General features: G+C 37.5%; 2 protein-coding genes across 2 annotated transcripts in view; both read left to right on the top strand.

The window, feature by feature from the left end:
• Positions 1 to 1,935, top strand: part of lrrc74b (leucine rich repeat containing 74B) — an 11,940-nt gene extending 10,005 nt beyond the window's left edge. The window contains exons 7-10 of the mRNA XM_029440381.1: positions 96 to 211; positions 629 to 707; positions 1,445 to 1,540; positions 1,632 to 1,935. Coding sequence (XP_029296241.1) covers positions 96 to 211; positions 629 to 707; positions 1,445 to 1,540; positions 1,632 to 1,748 — 408 coding nt within the window. The 3' untranslated portion in view covers positions 1,749 to 1,935. The remainder of the gene's footprint in view (positions 1 to 95; positions 212 to 628; positions 708 to 1,444; positions 1,541 to 1,631) is intronic.
• Positions 1,936 to 2,979: 1,044 nt separating this feature from the next.
• nipsnap1 (nipsnap homolog 1 (C. elegans)) lies at positions 2,980 to 11,885 on the top strand. Its single transcript, XM_029440658.1, has 10 exons — positions 2,980 to 3,238; positions 4,803 to 4,930; positions 5,582 to 5,627; positions 6,038 to 6,132; positions 6,517 to 6,587; positions 6,772 to 6,912; positions 7,940 to 7,971; positions 8,098 to 8,192; positions 8,864 to 8,947; positions 10,134 to 11,885. The coding sequence occupies exons 1-10, from the start codon at positions 3,168 to 3,170 to the stop codon at positions 10,196 to 10,198; spliced, it is 828 nt and encodes a 275-aa protein (XP_029296518.1). The 5' UTR covers positions 2,980 to 3,167; the 3' UTR covers positions 10,199 to 11,885.
• The last annotated feature ends 1,517 nt before the right edge of the window (positions 11,886 to 13,402 follow it).

Here is a 13,402-nt window from a genome sequence, read left to right as displayed (position 1 = left end):
TTCAGTTAATCGCGTTAGAGACCTTGTTCAAGTTGTACTTGTTCTTGAACTTGAAATCTTATTGTACCAAAGACATATTCTTTTCTGTTTTTTAGGGAAACATTTTCCTCAGAACTTTGGATCTGTCATTTAATGGCTTTGGTAAAGAAGGAGCCATTGCTTTAGGTCAGGCTCTGAAAGAGAACAGCGTTTTGGAGGAGTTGAATGTGAGGTATGAGTATCTGCTACGGTAGGCCTAATTGAGTTGCAAATTCAGTTTAGATCATTCTTCTCACAAATGACAGCGAATAGCATGTTTTACCTTGTTTGGTGCTAACTGTGAGGCAAAACTACAAACACAAAATATACTTTATGAGTCTCCTGGTGAGGCCAACTTGCTCTACCAGATTTGTACTGTGCTAACCTTTTTTCTTAAAGCAAGGTCGCCAGCATAAACAAAGTTCAAGGAATTCAGTTTCTTCTGCCTCTCTTTAACTTCTCAAGCAAAACAAAGCTTGCCTCACAAATTTCCAGATATTTATGCTCCATGGATGAATAATGCCATTTAAAAAATAACACTTTATGATTGCTTCCCTCACACTCCAACACACATTTTTTTTTTGTTCCCTCCATTTGTTTCTTGCCACAGTAACAACCGAATACCCCCTGAAGGAGCTATCCACCTGGCCATGGGCCTCAAAGTAAACAAGACAATCAAATCCCTGAATGTAAGCTGCTGAAAGATTGATTCTGGCTTCGATGGGGGCCATCAGTGGGTAAAATGGGATAAATAACTGTATCACTGTATTTCTTTTAATGCAAGCGCCACAAGGACACATCTTAACTGCCTGAAACAAGTTAGTGAATAGAAATTGTGGTGAAGAAATACACTGACATTGAGTTACAGCGTAAGCATTTGATATTCATTTTGTGTGCACTTCTGAATTGAAAAAAGAGTTTGGGTGAAAGTGAGTTTAGGAAGTTCACTATTTTAACTTTGTGATTCGTTGCTCAGGTTTTAAAGGAATAGTTCGCCATTTTGGGAAAATGTGCTGATGTCTTCCGGGAACATGTTTACTAGGACAGAGTCTCCGTGACGTCACCCATAGGTTTCTGAAGAGCCGTTGTGAAGCTCAAAGTGGATGGCTCCGGATGTTTCCATTTTAGCAGTGACGAAACCGCGCAACTTTTGGCCCCTGTACAAGTTGCCAAGGCTGCAAACTTGTTTATTTCTGCTGTAAAGTTGTACATTTTAACATGGGGGGGGGGGGATTTGGGGATTGACCAAAATGCTGAACTATTCCTTTAAACATTGCTATGTCCAATAGGAGGATTACTTTCAAATGACACAATGGGTGGCGATCAATTGTAAAAACCCCATAATAGCCATAACAACGTATTTCATCACCCGCATCTGTGGCAATATAATCACATTCTTACATTTCTCATGTTTGTCTTTTGCCAGATGGGTAGGAATCCCATCCAGAATGCTGGGTGCTATGGGATCCTCAAGTCTGTACAGGAAAACTCACATTCAGCCATGGAAATAATATCGTTTTCGGTAAGTCACACGTATTCCACCTGCATGAGACTTTCTGCAAGTCTTCTTCTTTTCAAACTGATTCACTGGCTTTTCTGTATCATTCCTCTAGGACATCACAGTGAACCAAGATTTTGAAGATTTGTATACGGCAGTGAAAGAAATATTCCCTGCGCTTACAGTAAATCACGGAGGCAGAATTGGCACATTCAGAAAAGTAAAAGCTTGAAAAGTGTTACTGTAATTGATGTACTTTTATGCCATAAAAGATGGGAGAAGTCTTGTCAAAGCCCTGCGGACGTTTTCATCGACAGATGGATGCATGCAGGGGATATCATTTACAAAAGATGTAAAACATTTCAAAGACCCATGAGAGCATATTCCTCTGAATTAAATGTATTTGTATGAAATAAAACTTGTTAAATACCTAATTAATTTAAAATAAAGATTATTCAGAGACAGTTTCTTAATTTACCAAAATAAATAGTGCTGCATGTGTGCGTGCTTGAAATATGGTGTTGTTAAAGTCATTGAACACAGGCATACAATACAGGTATTGAGTATGATTCTTTTTAGGTATGATCTGATTTGATGTTATATAATGTCAGTGGGTAGAATGATGGAGAGGATCAGAGAGCACCACATTGTGTATGAAAAGAAGTGAAAGTGGGTTGCACAAAAAGGATTTAAGTACTGCATGACTAGTCTAATAGAGAAACCAGCTTTGAAAGAATGGTCCAGTGTTAGATAAGAGACTTGTTTACTGCAGCAGGACAACTCAAACAGTGAGCTACAGATACTAGATACAGTGGGATGTCATCTTTAAATGCAGGGATGGAACGCAGCGAAACATTTATGTCAGTACGGTCTTTAAGTTCATTGTTGAGGTACCTAATGTTCTTTACTTGAGTTTTACATTTTGTGCAACTACATGGCTCAAGGCAAGGATTTCAGAGTAACATGTTGGACACTCTTTTGCAGAAAAAGATTTTAAGATTTATAATAAACACTTCTTTTTTTTTAGCAGCAAAACTATAGTTACAACTCTTCAGATAATAAACTGAGTAATTTCATGTAACTCTCTGAAAGGTGTCATCCCTCATAAAGAGTAGGATCATTTTGCATGTACATTTTGCTGCAATACTTTACTTGTAGGAAGGGGAACATTACTAAACTGTATGCTGAATGTAGGTATTTGGTTTGAATATTTCATAAACAAGACATAACATAGACCTACTTGTAAACATATACAATAATAATAACACAGATATCCAAAGCATTACATAACCTAGACTATGGGGAAAGTATTTTTGAATAATTACAATCAAATTCATTAAAACTCGGATGTTATACATACAATTGAAGCATGGCATTTATGTTTTTAGTACATGATCTTATTCCGTCTTTAAGCAACAGCTTTTAAAGCGCCTAGTTATCATAGAAAGACACACTCAACTGTCTCGTGGATTGTGCGTATTGATCTGTGCGTACTGCGTCACAGAGTCACGCGTGTTTTCAAATCTCCAGCGGGCTAACTACTTAGCAGTTGAAGGGTTAGCCGTCAAAACAAATAGGGCACCGCCGAGGTAAACATTAACCAGACCGGTGTTTTTATGTGTGCACAAAAGTTTTTACTTTACATTGCAACATGGCGCCGCCTGTGTGGTCCAAAGGACAGATGTTGTCCAGGTATTTTGTGAATCTGCACCAAGCGACCAGGTAAATAAGTTATTTTTAATGTACTACGTATGTATTAAAAGGTCCGTGTAACGTTATGTGTGATTATCTGGAAGCTTCGTTGAGTAATGACTTTGAGATATAACGTAATATCCCTAAACTTGGAGAACATTTGCGCTAGTTTGCTACCTAAATGTAACTAACATTAGTAGCGTTTGCTATAACTGTTCCGTTAGTTAGCTAATATTACAACAAACTTTTTTTCCAGCCTGCATATTAACTTTATATTTGTCTTCACTCAAGTGTAAGAAATGACGTTGGCTAAATTATAAAGTGAGGCAATGTGTGCCTATATTACATTATGCTCAAGTAAATAACCTTTATGTAAAACATCAGGGTCATGATAAACCAAACAACCAGGTAGTTTTCCAAATGAGCTTTAATCATTTGTTGGACCTCTGAACTTTGTCCCGTGAAGCTCCACTCAATGTAACCACCACTTGTTAATTACTCCTGTGTGAGTTTCCTCTGTGGCTGGCTGCTTTCACAAATAGTTCATTTAATACTACTTTGGTTATTTATTTGAGAAAGAGCCATGGTAAATTCTAATTATAGTTTCTAATTAAAGCCATTGGCCCTTAAGGTTATTACAAGAGAAGTCTCACTGACCTTGAAAGTTTGTGGATTTTAGAATAATAAATAAAGCCTTAGAAAGTGTGAATGAACAAACGGCCTTGAAAGTGCTACATATAAGTAAACATAATATAGCTTCCTAATCCATAAGTGGGCACATACCAGCTATTCTCTTTGGGCTGTTCTTGATTTAACACTTCTTCTCACCCTGTGAAAAAGCCTGAAATTGAAGTTTATGTTGACATTGAAGCAGCTTTAAAATGGTATCAAAATTATGAGTCTATTAAAAGCTAGTGAAATCATTCAAATGTCCTTGAATTTGACTCAAGTTGAGTGTGGGAGCTATATTTAACACTAATATATATATATATATATATATATATATATATATATATATATATATATATATATATATATACAGCTATATATATATATATACAGCTATATATAATATTTATTTAAATACCAATGCTATTTTTGGATTGTTTTTGGGATCATGAGCATTACATAATTAAGTTTTATCTTAATGTAGTACTATTACTGGTACGATAGTCCCTGTTTGCTTTAATGCCACTATTAAAGTTCTTTCCAGTTCACCTTCTTTGGGACAATTCCTTTAAAAGTGCCTGAAGACACAACAGATTAAAGTTTTAGATCTCTGCTCTCCGACTTTGAGACAGTTATTCCTGTTCCCATACTGATTGGAGCCTCTTAGATTGTAACAATAGTTCTTAAAGTAAATGAAATTCCCCTTTTATCCACTCCAGAGTGGGTGAAAATAAGTTGTTATCCTGATGACAGAAGCTATGGCATTCAGCCCACTCACTCATACAGTATGCATGTTTTCCATATCAAAGGATATTGGCATGACTATCTTTTAGCCCATATGAGTTTTCCTTTTTAATGTTGATAACTTTTTATGTTGTTGCTTTGAGCCTTTTGTGAAACATTCTTTCATCTTGTGTCTGTGTAGGAGGTTTTCAGAGAATGCCGACAAAAGCTGGTTCCGTTCCTTATTTGTGCACAAAGTTGATGCCAGGAAAGATGCCCACTCCAACCTGCTGTCAAAGAAAGAGACCAGCAACCTGTATAAAATTCAATGTAGGCATAAGATCTTTTACTTGCTTTCAAGTGACTGTTTAACTTCATTGAGCGTGGGGTTGCAGAAGGCCAAACACAAGTGAATGTGATCCATCATATTATAACAAAACAGATTCAGCTTTAAGTCTCAACAGCCTATTATCCATTTGTCTCTGCAGAAAACGGCTAAACAAATGATGTTGATTTAATTCAATCCATACTGGCCTCAGTGACCTCAGAGAAAAGTAGCATGAGACACAAGCACAGGACTGCACTGCAACACATTATTTGTTATATCATTCACGTGAAACATCCAGGCAGCAACAAGTCGTTCTGTAATAGTGTGATGAATCAAATCTGTAACATCAGAACAATGTGTCTGGTTTTCTTTTGAGTCTGTGATGATAACTGTGTCTGTCTCTTATACAGAAATCTATCATTCTTCCCAGGACTTTGATCTTTTTTGTGGCGTACATCACACCATGTGGGGATTTCAATTGGAATACTCTATCGGCCGTAGCCTATAACCTATTGAAAGCAAATCAGTTTTGTCTATAGAAGCCTTTGCTGAATCGGACTGTGAAATGACTTTATTGAAAAACTTGATGGTTGCTTGTATTTATATAAAAAAAAAACATTTCTGATAAGTCTGGCTCTTCTTTTATGTTTCAGTTCACAACGTCAAACCCGAGTTTCTGGAAGCATACAACGATCTAGAGTGAGTGTGTTCACTGCTTTAAAACATTTCCTGCGTTAACTCCAGCGATCAAGTTTTCAATCCTTTGCATTTTTTATTGGGTTTGTGTAAATTTAGAAACCTCCTTTTCCATACAATCAAAGACACATCATGTAAATTATGCTTTGAGTCAAGGACTTGATACAATATTTTTCCAAATTCATAAGATGGACATTATTCCATAGTATTCTTGCAGAATCACACAAGTAGTATTGCAAAATTGAAGTAGTGTATTTAGGTGTAACAGCAAGTTGGATCATTTTTGGCTTTATGCTCTCTGAGTGCCCTCTAGTTGGCCATTCTGGTGAAGTGACAGTATGTTTGAACTGCTGGCACATTCACACAATGTTGTGTGTGTGAAGAATGTATACATGCTGTAATGCTGCCCGCAGGGCTGAGGTGCAAACCAGACTCCATCAGGACCAGGACTACCCATGCGAGATGGTCGGAAGCTGGAATACCTGGTACGGAGAACAGGACCAAGCTGGTAAGCAGCAAGTGCAAGCGTAAACAGAAAACATGATGATCAAATGATGAAAAGTGTCACCCCTTTGTTGATCACACTCCCCGCTTGCACTGAGGACCAGATTCCTTTTTTCTGTGTCAAGGCCTCATGAATGTACGTAGCTGTCGTTTGGCTGTAAATCGATTGGCAGCGCTTCACAGAAAAATGTACAGACACTACCAGATGACTCACCGCCAACACTTCGACATATGATCATTTACAGTGTATAATATACATTAAGAGGTAGTCAGTGACAGCAAGAAGCGATCACATGGCGATGGAGGTACCACTGCATCTCTTGGCTGTGTGGGTGGCATCAGTCCTCACACAGTGCTGCAGTGACATCTGCTGGTCTGATCCTTGCAGTGCATCTATGGCGATACAAAGGAGGCTACCCGGCCTTGACTGAATGCCTGAAGAAGCTGAACAATGACAAGGTTGACTATGAATTGTTTCTTAATCTTTTACTTTGTTAAATAAAATAGGAAAGCTGATATTTTAATGTGCAACTTACACTGATTTGAGTTTTATCTCAACTTTCCAGGATTGACTTCACACTTGAGCAGACTAAATGCACTGAACAGTTCACTTATTAATAACATTCTTCAAATCTCTTCACAGGCGTATTTAGAGTTTCGGAAAGAGAGGGCAAAAATGTTGGTTTCAAGGCGAAATCAGCTCCTGTTGGAGTTCAGCTTCTGGAATGAACCCATACCCAGAACAGGACCAAACATCTATGAGATGCGAACCTATTGCCTCAAGGTATCCACATGTAATACACATAGTTGCATGACTTGCATGTATTTGCATATTACTCTATAGATTGTATTTATGGGTTTATAGAGACTTCACATAGTCAATGAGTCAGTTCTCTCAGTTGTGTTCCTTCTTAAAATAAAATCCAAATGTATTGCCTTTCTGCATATTAAGACTACACAATGACAAACAGTATTCAACCCTAAGGATTCAAGGTTTTCTGAAGATCTGGATTTATTTATAAATTACATTTATATGAGTGACTTATTCAGATTGATAATAAAAATGTAGAACGTACATATATAATGCTGTTTTTTAATCACTTACTAATATGGAAAGCCACCAAATATTTGCAAAACACAATTAAGCTTTTGGGAACACAAATATGTATTATTACACCTTTTTATTGTTCAACATGGATTAGTTGATATGTTGATCAGTAGAATATCTTGCATGTTAGTTTGATCAATTTTGATTGCAGCTATATGTAATATAACATTTTGTATCACACAGCAGCCTCCACATCGACTGAATGTGGGAGCCATATTGTATACATTCAGGAGCCAGTTGTTATTAACGTTAGCATGAAAGCCTGAGCGTACAGGATCACTGTTTCACACAGTTTTGGTTCTTCTTGCCTTGTAGCAGTGATGCAATTCTCCTCTTATCTCTCTTTATCAACAACGTTTATTGAGCTCTTAGATCAGCTCACTACAACAAGACACTGCAGTGCACATCAATGCCAAGAGGTTGGCTATTGTGTCTGGTACAACACCTTGCCCATTCTACTATTTTGCCCCTCCAAATGCTGACCATGGGATTTTACACAGACTTATTCACAGTTGACTCATTGTGTGGAGGAGTGCGCTGTCCGCAAATGGAGATGAAGTGGTTCAAAACATAGCTGTGATAAAATCTGTATGTAACCAACGCAGAAGTTCCTCGAGTTTTAGTTGGTCTGTGTAAAATAAACAAGCCAAGTCATGTTTCAGTTCTAAACTTTGCTAATTCTTTACCTCCTCATGTGTTTCAGCCAGGAACTATGATTGAATGGGGAAACCACTGGTAAGGCTCCACAATTTTCATTTTGTTTAAAATATAAAGGATATCAGTTGCCTGAACTTATGGCATTGTAAGCATCAAGTGTTCAGGTGATCATTATATCCCTGAAAATAACATGTCTTACAACAGGGCGAGGGCGATCATGTACAGACAGGAAAACAAAGAAGCGGTGGGCGGGTTCTTCTCTCAGATCGGCGACCTGTATGTTGTTCATCATTTGTGGGGTGAGTCCGTTACGTTTGTTCATCATCTCAGAGGTATTGTGTTGGATGTTCGGGGAGTAGTCAAGCTTTAATACCTGTCTTAAAGGAAAAAAGTAGCTCAACTAGCTCCGATTCTGTATAGCGACACGAAGATGAAACTGCTGCCATGTGACGTCTTGTTTAAATGATGTGTATTTGTTTGTGGGTTGGTCTTTAGAAGAAGGTGATAATGGGGGGTAGTCCATGACTGATTGTCAAATGATTCCCATTGTATCATTTTGTCCCACTGATGGTCCAGACTGTAATTGTGCTACAGTGGTGTATTCTGTACACACAACATATAATTCATGTCTGTCCGTCCTGGAAGAGGGATCCAGGATGTGAGGGTGGGGTTTTTTATTTGACTCGCATGGTCACAAACCTGAGAACATTTTGAATAACTTGGCCAATTATTGTTAAGTAATATGCATATTACTCTTTATCCTTAAACCTATTAGCTCCAGCTACTGAGGTTTAACACAAGCAATTAGATTATTTCTGCTTCCATGGTAATTCTGCCTCTAAAGGTTATACGTACAGTCCAAACTAACTTGCTTGCTTCTGTAAGAATATTAAAGCTTAATGTTTCATATGAGTAGCATAAATCCATTCACACTTCATGTAATGTATGCTTTGGTTACTTGTGTTTGCAGCTTATGAAAGCCTCCAGTCCCGGGAGGAAACCAGGAACGCTGCCTGGCTGAAGGAGGGATGGGATGCAAATGTGTATTATACAGGTAGGAGAGATGCAAACTAACTACACATCATCTACCATTTGGCATAATGCCATGTGTGCCTCCATAAAATGATAATTACAAGCCAATATTTGTAGTATTTGCAAGAGAGATTTAGATCAAATCAGTGACTGAAGTTGTGGTTTAACTTTATTGGGTGCAATAACAGTTGTTGCTTCAACATGTTTTAGATAGGATTGCATATGGGAGTAATGACAGCATGTAAAAGTTAAAATGCTTCACAATTCAAACAAGATGGAAAAGCACTGCAGATATTGTAACAGTTCAGACAGACAACTTGTGTAAGTTCCCTGGGAAGTGTATTGAGCAACAGATGGGAGAATAGGAAGAGATCAGTGCAGAGCCGTCCTGCAGCAGCAAAGTGAGCAGGTAAGCACAGGGTTATATGTGAGTTGGCATATTAGGGAGGAATTGACTGGTTCAAATATACACATAGAGAAAAAAGAAATGAGTATATTTATTGATTTAATTTCCACAGTATTTGTTCTCTGCCTCAGCTTAATAACACACATTTATAGCTGGATACATGTTTCTGCAACAAAGTATTATCTGGGAAATGTATGTAAAACACAGTGAACATGACATAACGAGTGTATTCTAATGATTCATTTAACTCTACTTTACAATATAAGTGCTGACCGGTAACATCTATCATATCATAATGGTGTAAAGTTCTTTGTACCATTATTATAACCTTTAGAGCAGGGGTGTCAAACTCATTTCAGTTCATGGGCCACATGCAGCCCAATTTGATCTCAAGTGGGCCGGACCAGTAAAATCAGATCCTAATAAACTATAAACACTCCAAATTGTCCAAAGTACATTCTGAAAATGTTCACATTTAATGAACTATCTTTTTACAAAACATTATGAACAACCTGAAATTTCTTAAGAAAAAAAACAATAGTGTGCCTCAGTTTATCATTTACACATGTGCAGTACAACTTCCAGATCACAGTGTATCTACGAAGGATCTGGAACTGAACAATGTAGTATTTTACTTTATGATCAAAACAACAAATTTCACACTTTGCAAAGTCATCCCGCGGGCCGTATGTTTGACACCCCTGCTTTAGAGGCACCATTATCCTTTTAAAATGGAAATGATCATTAATTCCATTCTTTGAGTTAATATATTTTTAACATGTTTCTCTTGGTCTGTCCTCAGTGCCTTTGATCAGAAGCATGGAGTCCAGGATAATGATTCCCACCGAGAGTTCGCCTTTACAATAAGAAGATGGCTGAAGCTGGGAGCATCTCTTTGACTAAAACTCATTCACCTACTGCCACAGCAACATGTAGATTGATTTTTAATCTGCTGGATGATCTGTATTACGTTCAACGATGTAAACTAAAACATTTTCTGATTTATATATTGGCACAGCAGCCAGCCAGTCATGAAACGTAATGATGTATTGTTTGTGTGCAAAGAATCCTGTGTTTCATGTTTCAAGAAGTTTAGGTAAAATATGTGGAATGACAAACTGGTACAATGAAATGCCAAATGATATGCCTTAAACTACTTGCATGTTACACTATGGATTGAAAATGACGTGATTTTGGAGAGCTGGTTGCAGTATGTTTCCTGCTTTCTGTTTTTATCATGAATTATGGTAATTTTATGGTAGATTTCAAAATAAACGTCCGCGTCGCGTATCCATATGTTGGTCTAACCTTGGTTACGTTATGCTAGGTTAGGATGAAGTAGGTTGGGTTAGGAGGCGTTAGGTTAGGATGATGCACGATGCTATTTAACTATTTAATTGAATAAAAGCGAACTTCTTTTAGTTCACCCCTCTCCTTTCTCTGACTGTAGGTGTGTGTGGCGGGACACCCGCCCTTCATGAAACACAGCGGAGGAGGGAATGTGAATGCTCAATGCAAAGCAAAAAAAAAGAAATTACCGGTACCCCCCCCCCCCCTGCAGTGCAACCACAGACGCCCTGTTGGAGACCTATGATAAGGTGTTATAAAGTGGACAGGGTGATTTTAGGGGATTGTAAATGTTTTTTGGGATGTTTTACTTTTCTTGAGTTTTGTCAGAACACCTGCAATTACCTCCCTCAACACTGCATCATCCTACATCTAATCTGTAGTCTGTTATCAAGTCTTGTGTTCTTGTGCAAGAACATGAGACAAAGTGTGACACACTGTCAATGCTATTATACTACAATATTATTATTATTATTATAGTATGTCTGTTTTTCATTGTTATCACACTTGGAAGACATGGGTCATTTGTGACTCGTGTGTAAACCTGATGTAGTAATACAACAACTATTTTAGTTCATAAATTAAGAAAAAGGGAATGAAAATAATGTGGTTTTGAATGGTTTTAATGTGAATTTGTGGTCATCAAAAACCAGATATTTAATGAACACTTGGAATATTACAAAAACACAGTCGCAGCGTTCTCGCACACTGCACCTGCTCACAGTGGCAACCAGGTCAAGTAGTCGTGGCTGTGCCTGCCTTAGGTTGTCCCGAGGTTTAGCAGGGGGATCTTACCCGTCATGGGCCAACCAGTCTTCCATACTTGCCTGTTTTTACTAAAGTAAATTAACGATTTATAACAAAATAGCTTCACTACACTGCATTTTACTGACCGATACACTGCGCTCTAGTTACTTTTCAGATTTAAATTTTACATTAAAAACATTTTGTCAGGAGACCGAACTGTAGGTTGGGAGCAACTGGACTCTAATATCTAACTGTATATAACGTAGTTTTTAAACCACAGTAAACATTGATGCATCAGTAAGAACAATGTCATTTATTATAATGCAGTATATGCAAACAAGTACTTTTACCTTCCTTACATTTAGTTGATAATTATTTTCGTAGGACTTTAAATGCATGATGGGGTATGTTTTAATGATTGCTATTGGTACTTGAATAAAGAATATAAATACTTCGTCCACCACTGGTTTAAAGTGACGGTGTATCTATAGAAGACAATGCATACTTTTATGGCATTTTATGTGTAAGAATATATGACTTTCTTACCAGAATGTAGGAGGGAGCGCTCTACCTGAACGGTTGATTCGATGTCTGTGGTGGCTGAGTCTCTCTGTTAAGTGAGAATGCAGATATGTATTCCTGAAAGCAGCTTGGCATCCTCTTCAACATGCTTCTGATACTCTCTCTTCTTCCTCTCCCTTTTCTGTTTTTTGTGTCGCCTCCTTTTTCCTTGCCAAGTCTGGGACTTCATCCTCCTGTCTTGCTCTGTCCTGTCTTTCACTTCTCTGCTGTGAGTCCTCAAACATGGAAAGGCCAATCAGTCCTGGAGAAGGAGACCTCTGGAGTTCCAGGTCTGCAGGTGGCCGACGTCTCAGCTTTCCTCTCCTCTCTTTATTAGATCAACAACCCCACACAGTTCTATAAAAGACATTTAGGAGTCCTATTTAGTAAAATATCTGTGAAATAATCTTTAGTTCACATGTGATCTGTGACGAAAGCTGCAGAAGGTCACAAGTGAAAGGACTGCACATCTTTCCGTCTGTAAAGTTTCCTCTCGTGCATACACACTTTACAAATGCAGTCCATTTTGTGCACATGCAATTTAAACAACAAGTAAAGTAATGTTTACTAATTAAAATAGTTGTGTGCAAGATAAAACATGCATTTCCATCTCCTGATTACAGTACATCTTACTCTACTGATATTTGGAATGTAACTAATGAAAAAAGTAATTTGCTTGTCATTAAAATGTGGGGAAAGTAAATGTACTCTTTCCTAAACACAATACAGTTTTACTTAACATTAAAAGTCAAGTATAACAGTGTTTTTGCTCTGCTGTAAAGTGTGTCTTACCGCTGTAGTGGCTTGTGTGGGAATGAAGCTGGACCTCAGAGTCCCTGTAGAATATTACACGTGTTCCACACGGAACAGAACTTCTGTGTTCTAGTTCTACTGTCAATCATAATATAGAGGACTGTACTCAAGTACAAATATTACTTTTAAATAATAACAATAATGTAGTGTTTTAAATATTTAATTATTGTAGTATCTTAACAAAAAAGTAAAAAAAAAGTACATTAAATTAGAAACTCTTATCTTTTTCCCATGTTTGAACTTTTCCGGGCATTTAAATCAGCAGATGGAATTGGCTCAGTTTCTATAAAGAACATAATATATAAAACTTTTTTTTTTAAAGCATATAAACTATATACAACAATATTTCAGCTGTGCTATTGTTTATTATCATACAACCAGTTTACCAGACATTCAACCCCCAGAATAAAACTTTAAAAACGGCTGAAATAATCATATCCATCCCGATAAAATTCAACAAATTCACAACATTTTCAACTTCCCTGGTTATTCCAATACCTTCATTTTAATTAGTAGGCTATATGCGAAGAGGTGTTGCCACTAACTTATGTGAACTTGACAACAGTCTTCTCCCTCGAGCACTTCCTGTCTCTCACTCTGCTC

This window comes from Cottoperca gobio, chromosome 9 (assembly GCF_900634415.1).
Source record: "Cottoperca gobio chromosome 9, fCotGob3.1, whole genome shotgun sequence".
Taxonomy (NCBI): Eukaryota; Metazoa; Chordata; class Actinopteri; order Perciformes; family Bovichtidae; genus Cottoperca; species Cottoperca gobio.
Note: the sequence above shows the minus strand (reverse complement) of the source record. Positions and strands in the feature narration are given on the sequence as shown.